At 34.1% G+C, this 24,609-nt stretch overlaps 1 protein-coding gene across 1 annotated transcript in view; it reads right to left on the bottom strand.

The window, feature by feature from the left end:
• The window catches only part of GLCCI1 (glucocorticoid induced 1), an 86,556-nt gene that overhangs the window by 6,471 nt on the left and 55,476 nt on the right, over positions 1–24,609 (bottom strand). The window contains exons 4-6 of the mRNA XM_063101183.1: positions 23,250–23,366; positions 12,726–12,878; positions 8,694–8,904 (exon numbers count right to left, since the gene is read on the bottom strand). Coding sequence (XP_062957253.1) covers positions 8,694–8,904; positions 12,726–12,878; positions 23,250–23,366 — 481 coding nt within the window. The remainder of the gene's footprint in view (positions 1–8,693; positions 8,905–12,725; positions 12,879–23,249; positions 23,367–24,609) is intronic.

Below are 24,609 nucleotides of genomic sequence, written 5' to 3'. Positions count from 1 at the left end.
GTCTCCAAATCTAACTTAGAGTCATTGATATGTTAACTACTCACTCTGAATCAGACATGATAGTTAAAAATGAAAGCAAATCACTTTATTGAAGACAGACCTCAAACCAATTTATAGATTAACACCATGCCTCATAAATATAAATCACAATGGTAAAACTAAACTGAAAATAAATTACAGATTACACAAAACATTTTATGTCTTTAAAAGTAACATATTTAAAGATCTCAGGAAAATCCCTGTGATATAATTTTAGTTTTTATAGTCTCAAGATTTTTAATGAAAAAATTTCCAGGAACATCAAAAACGGAAACACACTGTTCATATTAAACTTCTTCTAAAGTATCCTACAGGGAAAAAAAGAATACTTGAACTTCTAATAAGTTTCACTACAGTTTTAAGTGTTCACTTAAATATTTACTGTGTACTTACTGTGTGCAAAATAGAAGACAAAGCAAAATGCTATAAATGTTGTCTCAGTGCAACAATAGATAAAACACAATACTTTTTAAAAAAAATTCTTGCTAAAGGGAAATAGTATTATAACATCTTTAGGCAGAAACCAATGTGGAACCTTAAATTTACTATATTTCCCTTAAAGCCTGTTCCTTTTCCAATACGGACTACCTTACTAAGGGTGGTAATCATTTTCCACATCTCCCAGTCTAGAACTTTGTTAGAACTTTTATCGTTATCCTCACCACCTCCTCCTCCTTCACCTCATACATCTAATCAGCCACCAAATGCTGTTGATTTTTCTTCAGCCCCTTTTCTTCCAATTCCTCTGGTCTTGCTAACCCTCCTCATCTTTGCCCTACACCTGTGGTCTCCAAATCAAGGTGCACAAAGCAACCTGTTGACTTGCAGGAAGAAAATATTGGATCATCTATACATATTTACTTTTTATCTTTAAAAACAAGTAAACTTTACTTACATTTAATTTGTAGAATGAATTATACACATATATAACTTAGACAAATATAAACTTATATTAGGAGCACAGATTCAAAATTGCTGACAAGGGTGTGTAATAAAGTTTGAAAACCACAGGACTAGACTATTAAAATAGCATCTTATCTTGTCCTACTACTTTCTCTCCCCACTTTCATATTTCTACCTGTGTTATGGCTCTTAAATATTAAGCTTATCATATCCTTTTGCTGACAAAAGATCTTTGCTTGCTCTTCACTTCTCTTAGCAAGGCCTACAAGGCCCTTTATGAAATACTGGTCTTTCTCTCTCTCCACTCTCACTGCTTTCTACTTCCCACCATTCACCCCTATGCTCCAACCACACAATTTCTTTCTGTTCTCCACACACCAGGTCTTTTCACAGCTGAATGCCTATATAAAGACTATTTCTTCTGCAAAGGCAGCAAGATGTTGTATAAAGTTCCTACAGACGATGCTTGTTGGCATCTGAAATCCACAGAAGTTAGAAAAGTTATTTAATTTCTCTAACCCTCAGACTCCCCATCCTTTAAATAACAACAATGCCACCTACCCATAGGATTGTGGTAATATCACAGGAAGTAACAAAAGTAAAATCACCTCAGCAAATTTAATCATCATAGGAATCACCCGAGGCAACTATCTCCAATTTACAGGTGAGGACATTGAGATAGAGAAGTGGGGTAACTTGTCCAAGGACACATACTTAGTGGCAGAGCAGGGATTCAACCTGGCTGCCCCAGAGTCAGAGTTCATTACCGTTATGCTATCTGCTTCACTAAGTTTTGATCTATCTCAGCTCTAGGGTCTTCATTAGAGATATGGGGAGGTGACTAGATGATCAAGTTCCTTCCAATCTAACATTCTATGTTTCTAATTAAAGGCTTAGAGCTCAGGTAACAGCTTCATTGGGTCTGCCTTCTGTTAGTCTCACAAGGAAATAGAGTGTAAGAAGTATCCCCTATGAGTCTAAATTTCTTCTTAAAGGAACACAAAAAGATAATAGGGAAGAAAAATCCAATAGATTCCTTTTCCTCTAACCTAGTTGATACACTACTATTTTCTCCCCAAGCATAATCAGAGTTACCTTAAAGCATGACCAACTGAGAGAAGAGGAAGTTTTTAGCAAAGTTCCTCTCCTCTAATCTCAACAGGAAATTTGAACTTCATGGCTTCTTTCCCACCAAAAGCCTATCACTAAATTAGCACAATCTTAGTTTGCTACTCTTTATCGTTTTTTTGTTTTTGAAAAATGATTATATACATTTCTGGGGTAGAGCTGAATATCAATACCTGTGTACAATGTGTGATGATCAAATCAGGATAAGTAATATCTTTATCATTACAAAATGTCATCATTCCTTGTGTCCATTAACCAATTTCTTGCTATCTCCCCCTCCCTCACCTCTAGTAACCACAGTTCTGTTCTCTGTTTCTGAAAGTTCAACACATTATTTTGATTGTTCTCTCTTTCTCCTCTCTCTCTCTCTACTTCTTTTTAAGTTCCCACTTATGAGTGAGGACATGGAAGTATTTCTCTTTGTGTGCCTGGTTTGTTTCACTTAACATAATTTTCTCCAAGCTCATCCATGTTGCTGCGAATGGCAGATTTCCATTCTTTTCTACGGCAGAGTAGTAGTCCATTGTGTAAATATACCATATTTTCCTTATCCAGTCATCCATCAATGGACATTTAGGTTGATTCCATATCTTGGCTATTGTAAACAGAGCTGCGATAAACGCGGGAGTGCAGGCATGCCTTTGACCTGATGACTTCCATTCCTTTGGGTATGTATCCAGTAGTGGGATGGCTGGATTTTTTTTTTTTTTTTTTTTTTTTGGTGACTGGCTGGCACATGGACCTGAACCCTTGACCTTGGTATTATAACCATGTGAGCTAACCAGCCAGCCTCCTATTTTTTTTTTTCCTGAAGAGTATCACACTCTTCATGAACATTAAAAAGTTGAACACATAGTTTAACAACTTAAAAAGACACTAATGTTTGCAACATAGCTATAAAAGCTATAAAAAGACATCCTCTAAAAAAAAAAGGGACATACCATGAAGAAAGGTCTTAAAGGAATATTCAAAAAATCTCCACTAAGCACTATACCATACTAGGCACTACACTACTACGCTATACACTGAGGATAAAGCAATGAGCAAAATTAGGTTATCCACTCTTGCTGGAGCTTATATTCTGATAAACAGAGAAGAGGAGATTAAGTGAAATATATATGCAGGCATGCTAAAAAATTTTGGTTTGCTTATATTCAAGACTAAGCAGTAACAGAACTGAGTTGTACACTTATTAAGCATTTTTGAATTATGAAGATAATTCTCAGAGAGAGCTATCACAGTATCTGCCATTGGGGCAATTGTCAACATTTTCAGAAAGAGGGTAAAGAGGCATTTACTGGTTGCTTATTATGTGGTGTCAGACACTGTGAATGTATGTAACTTTAGATGTTGTCTTGAAAAAGTGAAATGGAAAATAACCTCAGGGACATAATCCTAGAATAGGTCAGTTTTAACCTATTTCCTTTGTGGAAACAATATCTTCACACTCTGTAATTTTACCACCAAGATGTTGTTCTACGATAATAAGCATCCTAGAACCATATAGAGAGAATCTTTTGATAAACAGATCCAGGTTCAAAAACCAGTGATTTTCAAGGTGTAGTGGCTAAAAGAAGTATATTCATCATATATGGTTTCACAATATAAACCACAAAAAGAAAAGCACTACAAAATCTTGGCTGATTAGGCTACCTAGAAGACAGAGTGTTAAAGTACAGTCAGGGCAAAGGTTAAAAAAAAAGATTAAGAAGTAAAGTCCTAGAGATAAATACAAGTAGAATTAAAATGTATGGAGAAAGAAATAGAAAGATACCAAAAACAGTCTATTTCAAAAGTTTGCCTAAGGTCAGCCCTAAACCCTGAAAAGACAAGATAATACTTTTTGCTTTCCTGGGACCAAGGGCTGCTCGATCCTAACACCCAAAGTCTAGCAGTGTTAACATTTAGGAGTTAAATCACAGTATGAGTTAAATAGGCTTATATGCTTTGGCTTGGGAAAACCATCCACATAGTAATCAATTTATAGATTCTTGGTATACAACTTTCAGTAGTTGACCTGGGTAAAATGGTTCCATTTACTTCATGATTACAACAACCAATGTTTCCACAACATCTTGCAAAATTGCAGAATTTTATAAAAACTGCCCCAGTGAATTGTACCAAAGATCAATGATAAGTGGCAGACTGAAGTCTAGATTTTGTGGCTTGCCCAGCACCAGTTTGGCTACCATCAAGGAACACTGGCAGAGCTCCTAAAAGAACTAATATTTTGATGCTGCAATCTGTATTATATAAATGACTATTCTTCTCCCTTTGCATTTTGGGCATGATAACATGAAAGGATTTAGGTTAACTCTTAGGGTATATTCTGATAATATCATGATGAGAGCTCTTATTCTAGATCCCTGAATTCTCCACACAGAACTGTAGGAACTATGGCTGTTTTCAGGTTAGTTAGCCTCGCAACACATGTGACCAGACTGCCTTCAGTCTTTAGATCCTTGAAAAAACCTAGCAAAAAATCAAAACCAAAATAATCCACCTGAAAAAAGTCTCTCAATAGCTAGAACTTCCTTAATAGCCACACTGTTTATGTCTCGGCATTGCAATCAATACAAAGTGTACTATTCAACTAAAATTATTTTATAGGTCTCAAATTATACATGATTCATGGAGAACGGGTGTTAGAAACATGCAGAAATACTCATAACGTTAGCAAAATCAGGAAAAGGATAAATAAAAGGGTACTTCAAAAAGTTAGTGGAAAGATAGCATTAAAACATAATACAAATTTTTCCATGAACTTTTTGAAGTACCTCATATAAAACAAATAAATACTAGAAAAATAATCTGCTCACCAGCACATCCCTCATTAGAGCATACTCATTTTGTTCACCACAGCTGTCCCTATCCCCTCTTGTGCATGTCTATCCAGGCTCCTAAGGATGTCTGAACTAGCTATTCTACCACAGAACAAATTTCTCTACAGCAATGACAGAATATACAGGTAATCCAGACCAATATTAGTTGACTACAAAATTATAGTATTCATTCTGTTTTCATTGTTAATGATGAAAACCGTTAAAAAGCTATATAAGCCTTTTTTTTTCATTATTGAAAATAAAGATAACTGAACAGAAGACCAGTGGGTTTATTGTGGGAAATGCAAATTATAAGACGGAATTAGCATCTAAAAAAAACAAAAACAAAAACCCAGAATTTGGACTTTACTTAGAAAAGTAATGACTCAGAGACTATTCTACAGTTTGAATGACATAACATATATAAGTTCCAGAAATCATAAAATTGATAACTTCCTCCTTTGTACTTTCAGTATTCTAAACATAGTTGTATAATAGTGGATTGTTTACATTCTTACTACTCCCTATTAGACTATAAATTCCTTAAAACAGGTATCACGTTTTATTCATCTTTATTTCTCCACTCTCTAGTACAGTACCTGACACACAGTAAATGCTCAAAAACGATAGGTATAAACTTACTTGAAAACATAAACCTCTACTCCCAATCCTAAACTACATATGCCTGTATACATGGATACATATATACATTCACAAAAGGGATAGATAATATGTTAATTTTCTCTTCACAAAGATGGCATTTGACTTGAGAACTAGAAACTTCACATAGTAATAGAAAGCCACACATTTTTCTAGGGAACAGTAACATCAACTTGTGGTAGATAAGTTAAGAAACTGATATCATGAGACCTTAATTCCCAAACTCAGGTGGTCTTGTAGAAAATAGAAAAATGTCTTAAATGATTATGCAATCCCTTCCACCTCCATAATTTCTAAAGAGATTTTTGAAAAATTACTATTAGCAACATCACCATTTAGTGAGTGTTTACTATGTACCAAGGGCTGTGCTAAGTACTCTGTTGCAATCTCACTTAACCTAGTAATGATATGAAATACATCACTGTATTTTTACTAAGAAATATTTTTTAAATATTAGGAAAAAAACAGTTGGCCGTAGAAATGATCTGGGCCAATATTCTCATTTTACATATTAAACAAACAAAACAAACAAGAAGAAGAGTAACAAGAAAAGAAATTAGTGTTATGCAGATGAATGTTTGCTATAGAAGAATAAAAGGACATAGAGGAAAACACAAACAAATGCAAAGTCTTAGGAAAAGGTCTAACCTATCTAAGAAATGGTCAGAATTCAGATTGTTAGATAACTTGCAGTAATTAGGCAAGACAGGGAGGTTTTGGATAAGCTGTGGAGGAAAAGTAAACAGTTTATTTTTCCTAAAGGCATTAGGGAAACTAACAGTGATAATAATGAGGATTTTTTTTTCTAAATAGCAGCAGCTATCACTTATTGAATCCTTGAGAATTAATGCAGGTTTTATGTCCAAAACTTCACAGGATTCAAATGCATTCCTGTGTTGTCCCAAAGATGGTCCTTCTCCTAACTTCTTGTCTCCTGCAAGAGACCCTGGCAGGAGAGTGACATAATTACACCTTCTCCTAATAAAACAGATTATAAATCTTCAGGAAAAAGTTATTAAAGAACATATACTGTTTGAAACTTATGATCTAAGTGAAGACCTCTTTTGAGCTGCAGAAATCACTTATTTATCTGCCTCACAGATATCCTCACTTGGAGGCCCTGAAGGCAATCTCACAACCAGTCAACCAAAATGGAACTCATCTATCATCTTCCTAATGTATTTCTTTTTTGTTTCAGCATCTCAATTATCTACAATACCAAACTGAAAAAGAAGAAAACAAAACTCCAGAATTAATTGCCTAGCCCTACTACTACCATTATTCTTACTTTTCATTTTACCCCAACTACAAGTGTTAATAAGTAGCAAAAGTGGCCAACTTGAACTGTACTTATCCTTTCTACAGATAAAACAAAAAATATGAGCTTTGGAGTCAATTAGACAGACCTGTTTCACCGTTTACCACCTGTGTGGCTTAAAACAAGAACTATTATTTAACATTTCCATCTGCCTTCAAAGCAAACACTCCTACTAAAAGCAAGGTGTTTTCTTCTTTATTTTACAATAAAACATCCACTGTAAAATGGTTATGAGGAATTGATTAAAGATGTGTGCTCTAGTAGGATGCCTCAGTGAAATGAAAGCTTCCTAGTCTGACATTCTAAGTGGACACTTCACACTTGAAGCAAAAAGATGCCTGAGGCACTACCTTCAATATATCCTTAATGGAGGAAGGGAGTCAGCAAGTCCTTCAATAATGAAAGAGTCAACAAGAAAGGGGAGATCCACCCATAAATGTGAAAGCAGAGGACAAAGACCAAAGTAGCTTCCATTTAACATCTCGGAAGAATTAGATATAATGATGAGTGAAAGAAATAAAACACAAAAGAATACATATACCATTCCTATGAAATTCAGTTACACAGAAAAACTAAATTACAATGATGAAACTCAGAATAGAGGGGAAGGATACTTACTACCTGGGAAAGGAACCTAGGAAGCCTCATGGGATGATAAAAATGTTCTATATCAATACTTTAATCTAGGTAATTAATATACCTTGATCTTTGTTTTATAAGTGCACACATATGTAAAAATTCACTGGGCTGAGCACTTAAGATATGGGCACTTTACATATAATACCACCTCAGAACAAAACATTATGGCTGGGGGTGACCCTGTGGCTCACTCGGGAGAGTGTGGCGCTGGGAGCGCCGAGGCTGCGGGTTCGGATCCTATGTAGGGATGGCCGGTGCGCTCACTGGCTGAGCGCAGTGCGGGCGACACCAAGCCAAGGGTTCTGATCCCCTTACCAGTCACACACACCAAAAAAAAAAACATTATGGCTGGGGGGGGGGGTGTCAAATCAGAACAAGGACCATTAAAATCCTGTAAGATTCGGTAAACTTTAACTCTTGTATGTTTTTAAATTTTTGTTGCCATTGATCTATTTCTCTATTGTCAGAAGCAGTAAATGTGTTATACAAATAAGTTCAGTGTTTCTTTGAAAGTAGCTAGGAAGGTGGAAGCTGAGCAGTCTATGTTGCTTTCTGTAGTTGGGTCTCAGGGGGACAGAAACGGAAAGAACCAAGTGGTGATAGACAAGTGCCAGACACAAGGACAAGAGAACATGGGAAGACAGTTTGGCCCTAATGGGCAGTAAGAAATCCCAGTAGTCCCTAATAGTTAATAATCCACCTATATACCATAATATCATCCCTGACGTCCTGAAGGTACTTACTGAACTTTATCTGCTTGGCTAAAAATACACTCATTCTTCCAACAGAATTTTTAGAAATTATTTCCCTCCAAATCAATCTGCTTATAAAATCTAACTTCGGGCATGAAAAATATAAACTCTACCATAACCATTATCAGCTCTAGACAATACCAAGGAAAAGACCTGTGTATTATTTGATGTGAAGTTGTACACATTCCATTTCATAGCTTTCATTAGTTGTCAGAACCATGCGCTGTGCTTCTCTGACATATTTATGGAAGATGTTTGTGAGAGTCACAAAGAAGGGGGTATGAGAAACCAATGAACAAACAAACCTAGATTAACCAATCTTTTACAGTCTCACCATTCAACAAAAGAAAAAAATGATGTAATGGTCTAAAACAAAGAGTATAATGAGCAAGGCCCTACAACAAACTCTCTAAGTGGATGATTCCTTCTCACCTTTATCACGATCATAGAGCAAATCTTCTGTTGAGCAAGGACTACCATCCTGGGATTCCGGGGCACAAAAGGGAGAGATGCAAGGTGAATGACTGCTGCAGCTACTGCTGCGCTCCTGGACAGAAGGAGTCTGAGTGTCAATGCTGCGAGTACTACTGCTCCGGTAGTGAGCAGGGAGTGGTGCTCGTCGACCATCTGGTATGTCCAAAGGCTGCAAGAGGAACACCATTAAACATGCAAACGACAATGCGTACATTCTACTCATATAGAAAGCATGTGGTATTTCCTTTGATTTCATATTCCATGACTATTACCACCATAATTTCTTCTTCAGAAACTAAAGATAACAAGCTTGTATCTTAAGTTAATTTCTGGGCGTGACACCTTTACTGAACTAAAAATTTTTTTCAAATGGCTCGCCTTAAAAATTCCACAGCTCCCTGAATATATTCATAGGCATAGGTTAGCACTTCTCACAACACTCCTGAAGGATAGCAGGAGTTTAACATTGCCCATAATACCTAGCACTGTGCTTGGCACATAGCATTCAATAAACATTTGCTGAATGAATTAACTAAATTGCTAAACAAAACATCACTTAGACCTACTAGTAAGAAAAGGTAAAATCTCATATTCACAGGTATAGATTTTTTTGTTTGTTCATTCTTTCATATTTTAATTTTTTAGAGGCCAGGAACACCACACTTTTCTCACTTCTTTTGCAAATTACCCAAAATTTCTAATAAAGAGATTTATTCTATTACTACTCAATAAAGGATATTAATATAGCTCAGAATAATTCTACTAATTTGGTACGCAACTAAGTAGGACTATCCATAATTTTGCTTAACTCTACTGCATTGTTCTTACTGGCAAAAAGAAGAAGTAAAAAGTATAATCATAGAATCATATATTTTAGACTAGAGGGCACCTTAGAGCTCATTAGTCTAATGTCTTGTTTTTACAAATAAGAAACCTGTAGCTCAGAGCTCCTGATGCAGTGGACTCTACTCTACTATTCTGCTTCTATTGTACAAATAAATCTTTATTTTCCTCATTTGTGTGCTAACAAACTAAGGTCGACAAATAAAACTACATATTAAATTCTTTCTTAAATAATTTTAAATATCTTTTGTTATAATACAGACAGAATTGCAATGCTAGGAAAAACAACAAATATACTGTTAATTTACTATTTATTTTCACTATTTCGTGTGTCTACTCTTATTCTGAGCTTTGTCATTGCAGAGATTTCAGAAACATTGTCAGGGGGGAAATGGAGGAACGTAAAGTTAGGCAACATTAGAAATGTATCAATATTTTCTATAACAAACAATTTAAGTGAAGGCCGAAACCTGTTAACAACTAAAACTTCATTTATCTATGCCACACTACTAAACCAAAACTGTACCAACTTGATAACCTGACAGTGACTACTTTACTATAAAGATAATTCTCAATTTTTAAAATATCAATTAATTTTGTAGACAAAAAAGTAAAACTTTCCAATTTAGTAATGAAACAAAGTAATGTTACTTGGTCAAACTCTGACTAAGAAAATGTTACTTTAACAATACTGGTAATCAGTAAAAGAATAATGTATTAATCTGTAGCTAAAAAAAATGAGTTGAAGAATGAGTTCTATTTCATTTATGTCCTATTTGATAAATACACAATCTCTGTATTTCCATTTCTTACTCTATAACTGGATAATATATATATATATATCAGTTTCCTTAAACAACTTTTGTTTTCCTGAAGTAGAAGAATTACAATAACAAAACAGATTTTAGGAATCTACATATTTACACAAAAGAACAATGGGAAATATGAAGGTTTGGAATACTGATATAGTTAACATGACAATTTTCTTTTTGTTAGCTATGGCAGATTCATGGTGACATTTTGATTAAAACTTTGAAGCACACTTAATCATAAATCTAAAATGTCTAAAAACTAATATTTTAGTTATAAGTTTATATTATCCCAGAATTCCAAGATGGCTACTATTAAAGTGTGACATTTAAAAGCAAAACTATTTTAGCAAATTTTATATTTTAGTATTGCTTTGCTTTGACAAAACTATTCTTAAGGAGTCAGCAAATATGTGAATGATTGTCCATCTCATCCTCCAAAAATCAGACCATCTTCACTTCCTTACATAACTGTACTTAATGTATAAACATTTTAATGGTAAGCAGAGGAGGCATGATTTCCAAAAGGTTCCTTTATGGGATGATATATAACATAAAAACAACATGAAATCCTAAAGAGAGTAAAATGGCATAATCTTTTGGAAGGGTAAATTTGGCAATATTCATCAAAATTTTAAATGTACAAACGCTTTGATCCAGCAACTTCACTGCCAGGAAATTATGTGCAAGAGTTCACAATGTTTTCTGAAGTACCGCCTGTGATGACAAAAACTGGAAACATGTTTATCAACAGGGGATTTATAAATTATAGTATATTCATACAATGATTCACTGTATACTAACATGCATGCACACACACACAAGAAGTATCAGGAAGGATATACAAGAATTTATAAATAATGCTCATATCTACTGAGCAATACTGAGAGTCGGAAGAAAGTTTTAATTTTTTTTTAATAAAAATAACCTAACTCTAAATCAGTTTTAAAAGCTACATATTTGAATGAACCAGATACACATTTGATATTTTTAAATCCTATTTTAGTTTTTAGAAAAATCAGAGATAACCAAGCCAAAGGTTACACTGTGGTTTTTTCAGCTGAGTATACCTTTAAAAATTTGGTCAAATATAGGTTCACATGCAGTTGTATCCAGATTTCTTTTCTGGGACTGAGATAATTTACAAAGTGTTTTTGATTAATTAAAAATGGATCAAAGACCTAAATGTAAGAGAGAGCTAAAACTGTAAAACTCACAGGAGTAAACCATTGTGATGCTGGGTTAGGCAATGTTTTCTTAGATATGACACCAAAAGTACAAGCAACTGGACTTCATCAAAATTAAAAAGAACATCAAAGTGAAAGACATCTGACAGAATGGGAGATATATTTTTAATCGATATTTCTAATAAGTAACTTGCATCTAGAAAATAAAGAACTTTTTAAAAGAACATTTACTATTAAATAATAAAAAGACAACCCAATTTTAAAATGGGGCAAAGATCAAAATAAACACTTCTCCAAAGATATATAAATGGCCAATAGCACATGAAAAGATGCTGAACGTCATTAGCTGTTAGGAAATGCAAACCATCACCACAATGAGGAACCACTTAACAACCACTATGGCCATAATAAAAACAGGCAGAAAATTAATTACAAGTGTTGGTGAAGATGTAGTGAAATAGGAACCCTCATGCATTGCTGCTGGGAATGTAAAATGGTGCAGACGCTTTGGAAAATAGTCTGGAAGTTCCTCAAAAGGTGAAACACAGTTACCATATTAGCAATTTCACTCCCAGGTATACACCCAAGAAAAATGAAAAAATGATATTCGCCTGAAAATTTCTATACAAATTCATAACAGCATTATTTATAATAGCCAAAATGTGGAAGCAAGCCAAATGTCCATCCATTGATGGCTGGATAAATAAAATCCATATGATTGTTATTTGGCAATAAAAAGGAAGTACTGATACATGCTACAACATGGGTGAACCTTAAACACATTATGCTAAGTGAAAAAGGATAGTTACCAAAAGCCACATATTGTATGATCCCACTTGATGAAATGTCTAGGATAGGAAAATCCATAGACTTAGAGCAGATTAGCAGTTTCCTAGGGCTGAGAGTGTTAAAGGGAAAGAAGGGATGACTGCTAAAGGGCACAAAGTTTTTTTTCATGGTGATGAAAATGGTACAAAATTGTTTGTTGTGATGGTTCCACAATTCTGAATATGCTGAAAACCACTGAATTGTATACTAAATTAGTAAACTTTACGGTATGTGAATTATATCTCAATAAAGCTGTTACCCAAAACAAGTACTTTTGAGACAGTTTGCAATATAAAGAATTCAAACATTCTATGTAACCTTACCTTGGATACTTCCTCCTTCCCATTATTTTCCTTAATGAATACCTTTTCTAATTCAGGACTTATTCCTTCTACATTGCAGGGAACACGTGAAACAGATGATTTTGGCACCGATATATTTGACAGTGGCATAGGGACTGATCTTGATCCAGTAGCCTGTGAGGCAGAGGATAAAGGGATGTCAAATTTTTTGCGGTCAAAGCAATCAAGAACTAAAGAACATGTTAAATCTTAAAATAGAAACTCAACAGAGTAATTTTTGACATTTCAAATACACAATGTAAGAATTCAAATATACAAACAGAAATTTAGTTTCTGAAGTAAGGAAGTAAAGTAAAAATTACATAGAGTCAAAATAATACTTGAAAATCTCTTTATGTAAGTGTAAAGATATGATTGTATAATGTATACACTTGTTCAGCAGAATGGTAGACAGAATATTCTACACCATTTAGTTTTTTTTCCTTTTTCTCTTTTGCTGGAAAAGCACAGTTGAAATCATGTAAATGTATCATTTGACTCCACTGTACAGTTCTGTGAATATGTTTAAAAGATTTGTCTGTTTCCTGTACAGTGACAATTACCTTCTAGTATTTTTCATTTCCATTTTGTCAACCATTTAAGAAAATCTACTGGATTATTAAATAATGTGGCAGTAATATAATGTTAAATTCAACAACACTCAACAACTTTAAGGTTGTTTTCTAAAGTCCTTTGCAGAAGCTCTCAAAAATTAACCACCTCTTTTTCTTTTTTTTTCATCAACAAGACAGCAGAATGGACAATCTCCAATCTCGCTCCCTCCTCAACAAATCAATCTACAACTATTAAAATGCAAAAACTTCCTTCCTGAAATCACTGGAGTTTGGGGAAAGAGGAGGAGAGACTCAGAGAGTTGGTGATTTTGTGAAAGGCCATGGTCAGATGAAGGACGTTACCACTCTGACCATTCCAAGCCCTGGCTGCTTCTGGGCCAACTGTGATAACAAGGCAAGTTGGCAGCACATGGAGCAGCTACCAGGAGATGGCAAAGCCTCAGCAGTGCCCTTTACATGAAGCTACATGGAGTCTGCAGGAGAGAAGGGTACCTCAAAGTACACCATTCCCAGGCCAGCAAAGCCACTAGCAAGCTTTCCCTGGACCCACATAGGAGTGAGGAGCCACAGCTGACAGGAGGAACCACCCAGAGGTTGGTAAGTCTTTGTGAGTGACTTGTACACAGCTTGCACCATGGGAAACATTTGGAATGCTTGGGGGGCGGCTGACCTACTAGGGGAACACCTTGTTACAGTGCATACAGTTGATCTACCTTTAGATCAGCACAGGCACCACAGTGAAGACCACTCAAGGTGAGGGAACTGTAGGGGGTGCAGTTTGTAGGAAAGACTCAGTCCTGGGCCAGAATTTCCACACAGCCAGTTGGGTCCATGGTGACCCCCCCAAGACCCAGAAGTGACTAAAAGGCTGACAATTAAAATCCAATCTGCACAAAAATCTTTCCCCAGTTTGAGAAAGAGCAGCAAAAGCATCAATCTAGCTTAGGCACAGAGCTCAAGTTCTGGTCCCACAGAAAGTTTTCCCCAATTTGGGAAGTAACCAGAGAACAGCATATCAGTTCCAGTACAGAGTTTAAGTAGTGGTGGTACCTACTGATCCACCACAGAACAGAAAAACAAACAAACAAACAAACAAAAACCCTACACAGATCAAAGACAAAGCTCTGATATTAAGAATTATAGGTCTAACACCATCAAATAACCCCTATAAAACCTGTAAGATGTAGCTGTTTCCTCAAATGCCAAGGCATCAGAAAAGACACAAAGATAAAGAACAGAGAAATATACCACCACCAAAGGAAACAAAGAAAGTGCCAGCAATGGACCCAGAAGAATGGCTGATTTATGAAATGTCTGACAGAATTCAGAATAACCCTATAAATGATGCTCAGGGAGCCACAAGAAAATACAGATAGAAAATTAAATAACTGGAAAATAATTTAGAAGACAAATGAGAAACATGACAAAGGAACAGAATCAACTAAAAAACAAAAATAGAAACTCTAGAAAAAAAGATTATTTGCACCAAAAAACTTGATAGAAAGCTCCAACAGCAGACTTAATCAAACACAGGAAAGAATTAGTGAGCTGTAAGACAGAACACATGAAATTATCCAATCAGAGGAGCAAAAAGAAAAAAGAATAAGAAAAACATGAAACAAATACAGCAATTATGGAACTCCCTCAGGCAAGATAATTTTTACTTAATTGGTGTATCTGAAGAAAACTACAAAGAAAGAGCCCTAAAAAGCATATCCCAGGAAATAACGACTAAAAATTTCCTAAGTATAGAGAAAATTGACAAAGCCCAGGTACAGAAAGCTCAGAGGTCACCAATCAAATTCAATACAAAGAGGAACACCCCAAGGCACATCATAATCAAATTATTAAAAATCTAAGACAAACCAAAAACAGCAAGAGAAAAGAATCACATAACATTCAATGGAACCACAATACATCTCTCAGCAGATTTTACAGTAGAAACTCTATTTGAAGTGCTGAAGGAAAAAAACTGTCAACCAAGAATTCTGTACCCAGCAAAATTAACCTTCAAATATGAAGGACAAATAAAGTCTCTCCCAGACAAACAAAAGCTAAGGGAATTCATCAATACGAGTCCTGCCTTACAAGGAAGGCTTAAGGGAGTTCTTCAGCCTGAAAGAAGATGATGCTGTAGAGTAGCAAGAAAACACTTGAGGACAGATAAATCACTAGTAAAGTAAGTACAAAGACAACCTCAGAATATACCAACACTGTAAGTAAGGGTGGTGAATACAACACTTATATCCTTAGTATAAAAACTAATGCACAAACCTAGTAAGAGAATAACAAATACAACAACCATATAAGAGATAGGCAATATTAAAAGATGTAACTCGAAACAACAAAATGTTAAAAGGGGGGGATGATGTCAAAGGGTAGAGTTGGCTTTGGTTTTTCTTTCTTTTTTCTTACTGATCAAAGTTGTTATCAGTTTAAAATAATCTGTTATAACTATAACATGTTTTTTGTAAGCCTCATGTTAACCATAACACAAAAACTCTTAAAAGACATACTAAAAAATATAGCAACTTAAAATACACTGCTAGAGAAAACCACTGAACCACAACGATAGTAAGAATGAAAAAAAATCCACAAAACAGAAAAAAAGCAACAAAATGGAAGTAACAACTCTCTATATATCAATAACTCTAAATGTAAATGGACTAAATTCCCCAATTAAAAGATACATAGTGGCTCAATGGATTATAAAACAAGAACCAACAACATGCTGCCTACGAGAAACTCATTTCACCTATGAAGACACACATCGACGGAAAATGAATGTTTTTGGTTTTTTCCTTTGACCAATTTGTTGTTTAGGAGCATGTTGTTTAATTTCCATGTACTTCTACAGTTTCTAGCATCCCGTTTGTTGTTGATTTCTAGTTTTATTCTGTTGTGGTCCGACAAGATCACTGATTTGATTTGCATTTTTAAAATATGAATGAAAAACATATTTCATGAAAATGAAAATGAAAAAAGAGCAGGAATAGCTATACTTATATTAGATAAAATAGGCTTCAAACCTTGGAAAGTAAAAAAAGATAAGGAAGGCCATTACATAATGATAAAGGGATTGATAGAACAAGAGGGTATATAACAATTCTAAATATATATGAACCCAACACCAGAGCACCCAATTTTATAAAGCAATTACTATTAGAGCTAATGGGAAAGAGAGACTCCAACACAGTAATAGTTGGTGACTTTAATATCCCGCTTTAAACAAAGGACAGATTATCCAGAGAGAAAATTAACCAAGAGTCATCAGAATAAATCTCTAGGCAGATTGGATCTAATAGACATTTACAGAACATTTCATCTAATACATGTAGAATACACATTCTTCTCAACAGCACATGGAACCTTCTCTAGAACAGACCACATGTTAGGTCAGAAAACAAGACTCAACAAAGTCAAAAAAAATGCAGATCATATCAACTATCTTGTTTGACCACAACAGAATAAGACCAGCAATCAAAAACAAAAGGGTCACTAGAAACTGTACAAATACATGGAAATTAAACAACATGCTCCTAAACAACGAATAGGTCAAAGAAGAAATCAAAAAGGAAATTAAAACATTCCTGGAGACAAATGAAAATGAAAACACAACATACCAGAACCTATGGGATACAGCAAAAACAGTTCTAAGAGGAAAGTTTATAGTAATAAATGCTTACATCAAAAAAGAAGAAAGACTTCAAATAAACAACCTAATGTTACACCTCAAGGAACTAGAAAAACAACAACAAACCAAACCCAAAATCAGTAGAAGGAGAGAAATAACAAAGATCACAGCAGAAATAAATGAATTAGAGTTTAGGGCCTGCCCCATGGCTCATTCGGGAGAGTGCAGTGCTGATAGTGCTGAGGCCGTGGGTTCGGATCCTATATAGGGATTGCTGGTGTGCTCACTGGCTGAGCGTGGTGTGGACCACACTGTGCCAAAGGTTACAATCCCCTTACCAGTCAAAAAAAAAAAGAATTAGAGGTTAAAAAAACAACAACAACAAAAGAGATCCATGAAACAAAGAGCTGGTTTTCAGAAGAGATAAAATCAATAAATCTTTAGCTAAACTAACACAAAAAAAGAGAAGACAAATAAATAAAATTAAAAATGAAAAAGTAAACATTACAACTGATACTTCAGAAATATAAAGGATCATAAGATACTACTACAAACAACTGTATGCAAACAAACTGGAAAACCTAGAAGAAATTGATAAATTCCTGGATACATACAACTTACCAAAGTTGAATCATGAAAAACTAGGAAAACTAAACAGACCAATAGCAAGTAATCATATTGAAGCAGTAATAAAGAGTCTTCCAACAAAGGAAATTCCAGGACCAGAGGGCTTCATTGATGAATTTTCCAAACAGTTAAGAAAAACTAATATTAATTCTTCTCAAACTCTTCCAAAAACTTGAAGAGGAGGAAATACTTCCAAACTCATTCTAAGAGGCCAGGCATTACCCTCATACCAAAACTGAAAGAAAACACAACCAAAAAAAGAAAACTACAGACTGATATTCCTAATGAACATAGATGCAAAGATCCTCAACAAAATACTAGGACACAGACTCCAACAATACATTAAAAAGATCATACACCATGATCAAGTAGGATTCATCACAGGGATGCAAGGATGGTCTGAAGTATGCAAATCTATAAACACGTTACATCACATCAAGAGAATAAAATAAAGCCATACAATCATTTCAACAGAAGCAGAAAAAGCATCTGATAAAATCCAAAACCCATTCATGATAAAACCATTCAAAAACTTAGGTGTAGAAGGAATGTACCTCAATACAATAAAGGCCATATATGACAAACCCATAGCTAATATCATACTGAACGGACAACAATTGGAAGCTTTTCCTCCAAGATCTGGACGGAGCAAGACAAGGATGCCCACTTTCCTCACTCATATTCAACATAGTACTAGAAGTTCTAGCCAGTGCAATAAGGCAAGAGAAAGCAATAAAGGATATTCAAATTGGAAAGGAGGAAGTCAAACTATACCTATTTGATGACATGATCATATATATGTATATAAAATTCTAAAGACTCCACCAAAAAATTACTAGACCTAATAAATGAATTTAGTATTGTGGCAGGATACAAAATCAACATACAAAAATCAATAGCTTTCCTATATGCCAATAATGAAATAACTGAAGAAGATATTAAAAAAAATCCTATTCACAATAGCTACCAAAAATTAAAATACCTAGGAGTAAATTTAACCAAGGAGGTCAAAGACCTCTACAATGAAAACTATAAAACATTAGTTGAAAAAAATTGAACAGGACACAAATAAATGGAAAGATATCCCATGTTCATGGGTTGGAAGAATTCATATCATCAAAATGTCCATATTACCCAAAGCAATCTACACATTCAATGCAATCCCTATCAAAATACCAATGACATTCCTAACAGAAATGGAAAAAATTATCTTAAAATTTGTATGGAACCTGAAAAGACTCCATATAGCCAAAGCTATCATGAACAAAAAGAACAAAGCTGGGGGCATCACACTTTCTGACTTCAAAGCTATAAAATTATAGTAACACAACAGCATAGTACTGGTATAAAAATAGGCAAATAGACCAATGGAACAGAGATAGAGAGCATCGAAATAAACCCACCCATTTACAGTCAACTAGTTTTCAACAAAGGTGCCAAAAATATACAATGGTGAAGGGACAGCCTCTTCAATAAATAGTGCTCGGAAAACTGGCTATCCATATGCAGAAGGTTAAAACTAGACATCTATCTCTCATCATCCACAATAATCAACTCAAAATGGATCAGACATCTAAATTTATGACCTGAAACTATGAAACTACTAGAAGAAAACATAGGAGAAATGCTACATGAAATGGGAATAGGCAGTGTTTTGAGTGAGACTACAAAGGCACAGGCAACTAAAATAAAAATACACAAATGGGACTACATCAAACTAAAAGCTTCACAGCAAGAGACACTACCAATAATGTGAAGAGACAACTTACAGAATGGGTGAAAGAGTTTGCAAAGTACACATCAGACAAAGGGCTAATATTGAGAATATATGAGGAACTCAAACAATCTAACAGCAAAAAATCAAATAACCCAATTTAAAAATGGGCAAAGGACCTGAAAAGACATTTTTCAAAAGAAGACATACATACAAATGGCCAATAGGCACATGAAATGCTCAACATCACCAATCATCAGGTAAATGCAAATTAAAACCACAATGAGATATCATATCACTCTTATCAACAAGACAAAAAATAACAAATGCTGGGTAGGACGCGGAAAAAAAAGGAAATCTCCTGCATTGCTGATGGGAATGTAAATTGGTACAGCCATTGTGGAAAACAGTATGGAAGTTCTTCAGACAACTAAAAATTGATCTACCTTATGACTCAGATATCCCAGTACCAGGTATAAAACCAAAGGAAATGAAATCAATATACAGAAAAGACACCTGTATCCCCATGTTTATTGCAGCACCGTTCACAATAGTAAAAAGATGGAATCGACCTAAATGCCCATCAAAGGATACATGGAAAAAACAAACTGTGGTATACATACACAATGGAATACCATTCAGCTATTTAAAAAAAAAAAAACAACAAACCTATCATCTACAGCAACATGGATGGAAATGTTAAGTGAAGTAAGCCAGGCACAGAAAGACAAATAACTCACTCATACGTGGCATCTGAAAAAAAAGGGGAGGAGGATTTCTGATAGAAGCAGAGAATAGAATAATGGGTATCAGAGGCCAGGAGGGGACGGAGGGCATGCAGGAAGGGGGAAAAGGAGAAACAATGGGTACAAAACTATGTTATCTATCCTAAGTGAATCATATACATGTATTGAAACAACCCACTGTATTCCACCAGTATGTACAAGTAAATGTTAACATAAAAAATTTATTTAAAAAACTAAAAAAAAAAAATTAACCATCTCTGAGAACTGTTGTGGGGGATACCAAGAAGTTTAAGACAAGCTTTTTGATGCTCAAGGGACTTGTACAACAATAAGAAAGAAATAAGAAAAAGAAGATTAGCACAGTAAAAATTAAAACAATATATGATATCTCTATCTTACACTAAATGATTAATGTTGATGTTTATGATTCATACTGAGGTGCACTGTTAATCATCAGTTAACACATTAATATTTCCATATTCAGTGCTGTGTTCCTGCCATCTGTGAATTGCTGCCCATTAATGTTGTCTCTTACTGATGCATGAACTTTTTCCATATGAAGTTTTAACTCTTTATCATACATTTGCTGTTTCTTAAGTATCAAATATTTTTCTTTCAGAACTTTTATGATTTTTCATATTTAATACTTTAACCTGTCATGATTTATTTTTCTCTACTGTGTAAGTAAGAGGTCTTAATATTGTTTTCCCACATAGTAATCCAACTGTCCCAACATTTCTGTATAGAGTCTATGTTTGATTTCTTTGAATTGCTATCTGATAATCCCTATATGGACCTGCACTTTAATTGCTGTAATTTTATAGTACATTTTGGTATGCTGTAGGAAAAGTCTTTTCGGACTTTCTTTTCTACTAATGGGACTTGCTTGTCCATATGTCCTTTGAAGACAACTTTTCAAGTAATAAAAACAATTCCTTTTAAATTTCCACTGAAACTCAAAACTCAAACAATTTGTACATGAATTTGGGGGTAAACTCTATTTGAAAAATATTGAGACTTCCTATCCATTAATGTGTTAAGACTTTCCATTTATGTCTCTATTTTATATTTCATATCCTCAGTAAAGATGTATAGTTTGCATATGGAAGTTTAATTCTAAGCATTTTATATTTTTCATTATATTTCCTAAAATAATTGCTAGTATGAGAAAAAACTACTGAATTTTTGTTTTTATTTTTTCTAATCATCTCATTAAATTTGTTTTTTTCCTTTTATTACAGAAAATTCCAACCATAAACATAATTAGACATAATAGAATAATGAACTCTCAGGTGCATCAGCCAAATTCAAGAATTACCAACATTTGCCAATTTATTTCATCTAAACTCCCATTATTTTTGTTCTTGGAGTATTTTAAAGCACATTTTAGACTTCATATTTCACCTACAAATATTTTGATATGTATAGCAAAAGATAATTATTTTTAAGCATAACTGCATGCCAAAAAATTCTATGTAAATTTGAACTGCATAAGTCTTTTTCTGTTAAGTCAAACCAATCGATCTAGTGTTAAGTGCATTGGACTCGTAGAGAAAGAGCACTTGAAACAAACAGAATAAGAATAATATATTAATTCCATCAGAATTCTTTTAAGAAGAAAAAGGAAGGCATATTTGAATTTGCACTTTTAATGTCTGAACCTTGCCAGTTTGTTTTACAGCTTTGATGAGGTATAATCAGCATACAATAAAATCCTCCCATGTTAAGTGTGCAGTTAGCTGAGCTTTGTTAAACATATACTACCATCCAATTATCAGTACAGTCACATTTAGAACCTTCTATCACCCGAAAAAATTCCCTAGGGCCTCTCCGCAGTCAATCCCCACCCTCAGTACTTTGTTTCTATAATTTTGCCTTTGCAAGAATTTAATATAATGAATCATACAGGATATAGCCTTTCACTCACTTCTTTCACTTAGCATGATGTTTCTGAGATTCAATCATGTTGTCATATGTATCAGTAGTTCCTTCCATTTTACTGCTGAATCGTATTACATTGAATATGACATGTTGTTTATCCATTCACCGGTTGGTGGATATTTGTTTCCCTTTTTTTACTCTTATGAATAATGCCTCCAAGAACACTCATGTACAAGTCTTTGTGTGGACAAATGCTTTTACTTCTTGTGGACAGATATAAAAAGGCAGAAATTCTGGGTTGAATGGTCAATGTATGTTTAACTTAAGAAAAAGACAAGCTGTTTGCCAAAATAGGTGTACCATTTTGTTTCCACTAGCAAAGTGAGGCTGTTCTAGTTGTTCCACATCCTCATCAACACTTGATATTGTCAGTAATTTTCATTCTAGTAATCCTATCATTAGCTTTAATGTCATATGCAAAGTGATAATTCTTTTTCTTACTGCTCTGTCTAGAACCTCTAAACTAATACAGCAAATAATGTCAATAATTACAGACATCTGTGACTTGATTTTTATTTTAACAGTAATGCTGATAATATTTGATTGTTAGGGTCTCACTACATTTGCAGTTAGTCGCATTAGGAAGTGTCCTATTTTTAGTTTAATAAGAGTCTTTTTTTCAATCACAAATAGTTTTTATCAGCTATTATTCAGCATCTAGAAAGGCAAATGGTTTTTTTTCCTGCTTTAACTTTCTGATGCAACAAACTAAATTAATATATTTCCTAATGTTGAATCATCCTTATCTTTGTGAAACAAACCTAGACTACTTGGGTTTCCTCTGCTATACTACATTTGATTTACTAATATTTACAGCAACATTTGTAAGGGAATTTGGTCTAGGGTAGCATTTCCCAAATTTTGTTCCATGGGATATATTGTACACTTTTCAGGTGGGAAAATAAAAACTCTAATCCTCATACATAAAATAGGAATAAAATACAGAGAGAAATACAGAGATAGATGTACTAAAGAACTATTAGGAAGACTAAATGAGATAATGCCCATATAGTTGCTCAATAAGTGAATGAGCTAGGATATTAGCCCAGACCAGTATCATCCTTGAGACCACTATACTCTGTTATGTCTGTTATTAAATGCAGATTAGATATAATGGTTTTAAAAAATCTTACAACAATTTAACAAACAGTAGTATTAGTAAAGCTAAAGATTTATGTGACTTTTTTTTAAATCTTAAAATGACGAATTCTCCCTTAGTAATGAACTAAAATGAAATATTCAAATAAAAACAAGAAGAAGTTAGCCTACCTGAGTGTGACTGATTGTTATATGGTTGCCATGGAGAGGTGACTGCCGATCTTTCTCCTTACTGTGACGACTACTCTGTTTACTGCGTTGTAGTTGCTGCCTCAGTTTGGCAATCTGCTTTGTAGGGAGGGAAGGAGAAGCAAGAAGAGAACAAAGTGAAAACCAAATTTTGTATTTATTTCTTCAGTTTTTGGATATTGATGACTTTTTTTCTCAAAGCTTTCAACAAGATATAGTATTTCACCACAATGATTTATTCTTCTAGGTTTTTTATGATTAAGACTACTGAAAATGAGAAATAAATATATATTACAAATGCTTCATTTCTACAAATTTAAATAGTGACATTGGCAACTAAGTAGACTAAATTTCCCCAGATTATTTCAGATTTTACCTATGTGACACCAGAAATATCTTCCTTTTATAAAGAAACTTTTGTAAGGAGAAAAAGATTTCAGATGCCTACTGATTAAAATCAAACCTGATCTCTTAATATAGGGATCACATTAGTTTCTAAGTTCCTGTCTTATATAAACAAAATGGATCTGGTTTATTAATTACTAAACACTTTAAAATTGTAAATCCCACTGTGGTAAGGAGATTCAGAGCTATTTAGTAATTTATTCATATTTAATATCTTACTATATATTACTCTTTAGTCATAAAACCTTTAAAAACAAATATAATTTAGGGTGTATTCTCCAAACAGGAAGGGTCACACACCCAAGTTTAATAGAAAAGTCATTTACTACAAGATGGCCTGGAATTAATTAAACTACTAACATATTTTAGGTGATTAATAATCTGCTTTAAGTATGATAGACAAGAAGTAAAACAAAATTCTGAGCACTTTAAAGGGAACCATTAGCAATTTGGGGGAAGTCATTTAATATTAGTATTATTTTCCTTGTAGAAAAGATGCAAACATTTATCAATCAATAATTATTTATTGAATACCTACAGTGAACCCAGTTTTATGTTATCTACTAGGTAAAATGCAATTACAAAGTACAGTCTGTGAAATATATTGATTTTCTCAGAGAGATATAACAAAAATATAATGTATTATAAAATTATCTAAATAGTCACCTTGAATAGTCATAGGAATAAAAAGCACAATAGACAATTACTATCAAAGACTATAAATGCTCAAGGAAAAAAGTACATACGTTGTTGGGAAATCTAATTTTTACCTATGGCAAACAGTAGAAGCAAAACAATATGGAAGGAAATAAAGCACCCTAACATAGGAATAATTTATTTCCTTTCCTTTATATTAAAGTCTTTAGATCCCTTTAGTATTTTAAAGCTCTTTGTAGCTTACGGATCCTCTCATATAATGTCCTTGGCAAAAGACGTA

Source organism: Cynocephalus volans, chromosome 6 (genome assembly GCF_027409185.1).
Source record: "Cynocephalus volans isolate mCynVol1 chromosome 6, mCynVol1.pri, whole genome shotgun sequence".
In the NCBI taxonomy this organism is placed as follows: Eukaryota; Metazoa; Chordata; class Mammalia; order Dermoptera; family Cynocephalidae; genus Cynocephalus; species Cynocephalus volans.
Note: the sequence above shows the minus strand (reverse complement) of the source record. Positions and strands in the feature narration are given on the sequence as shown.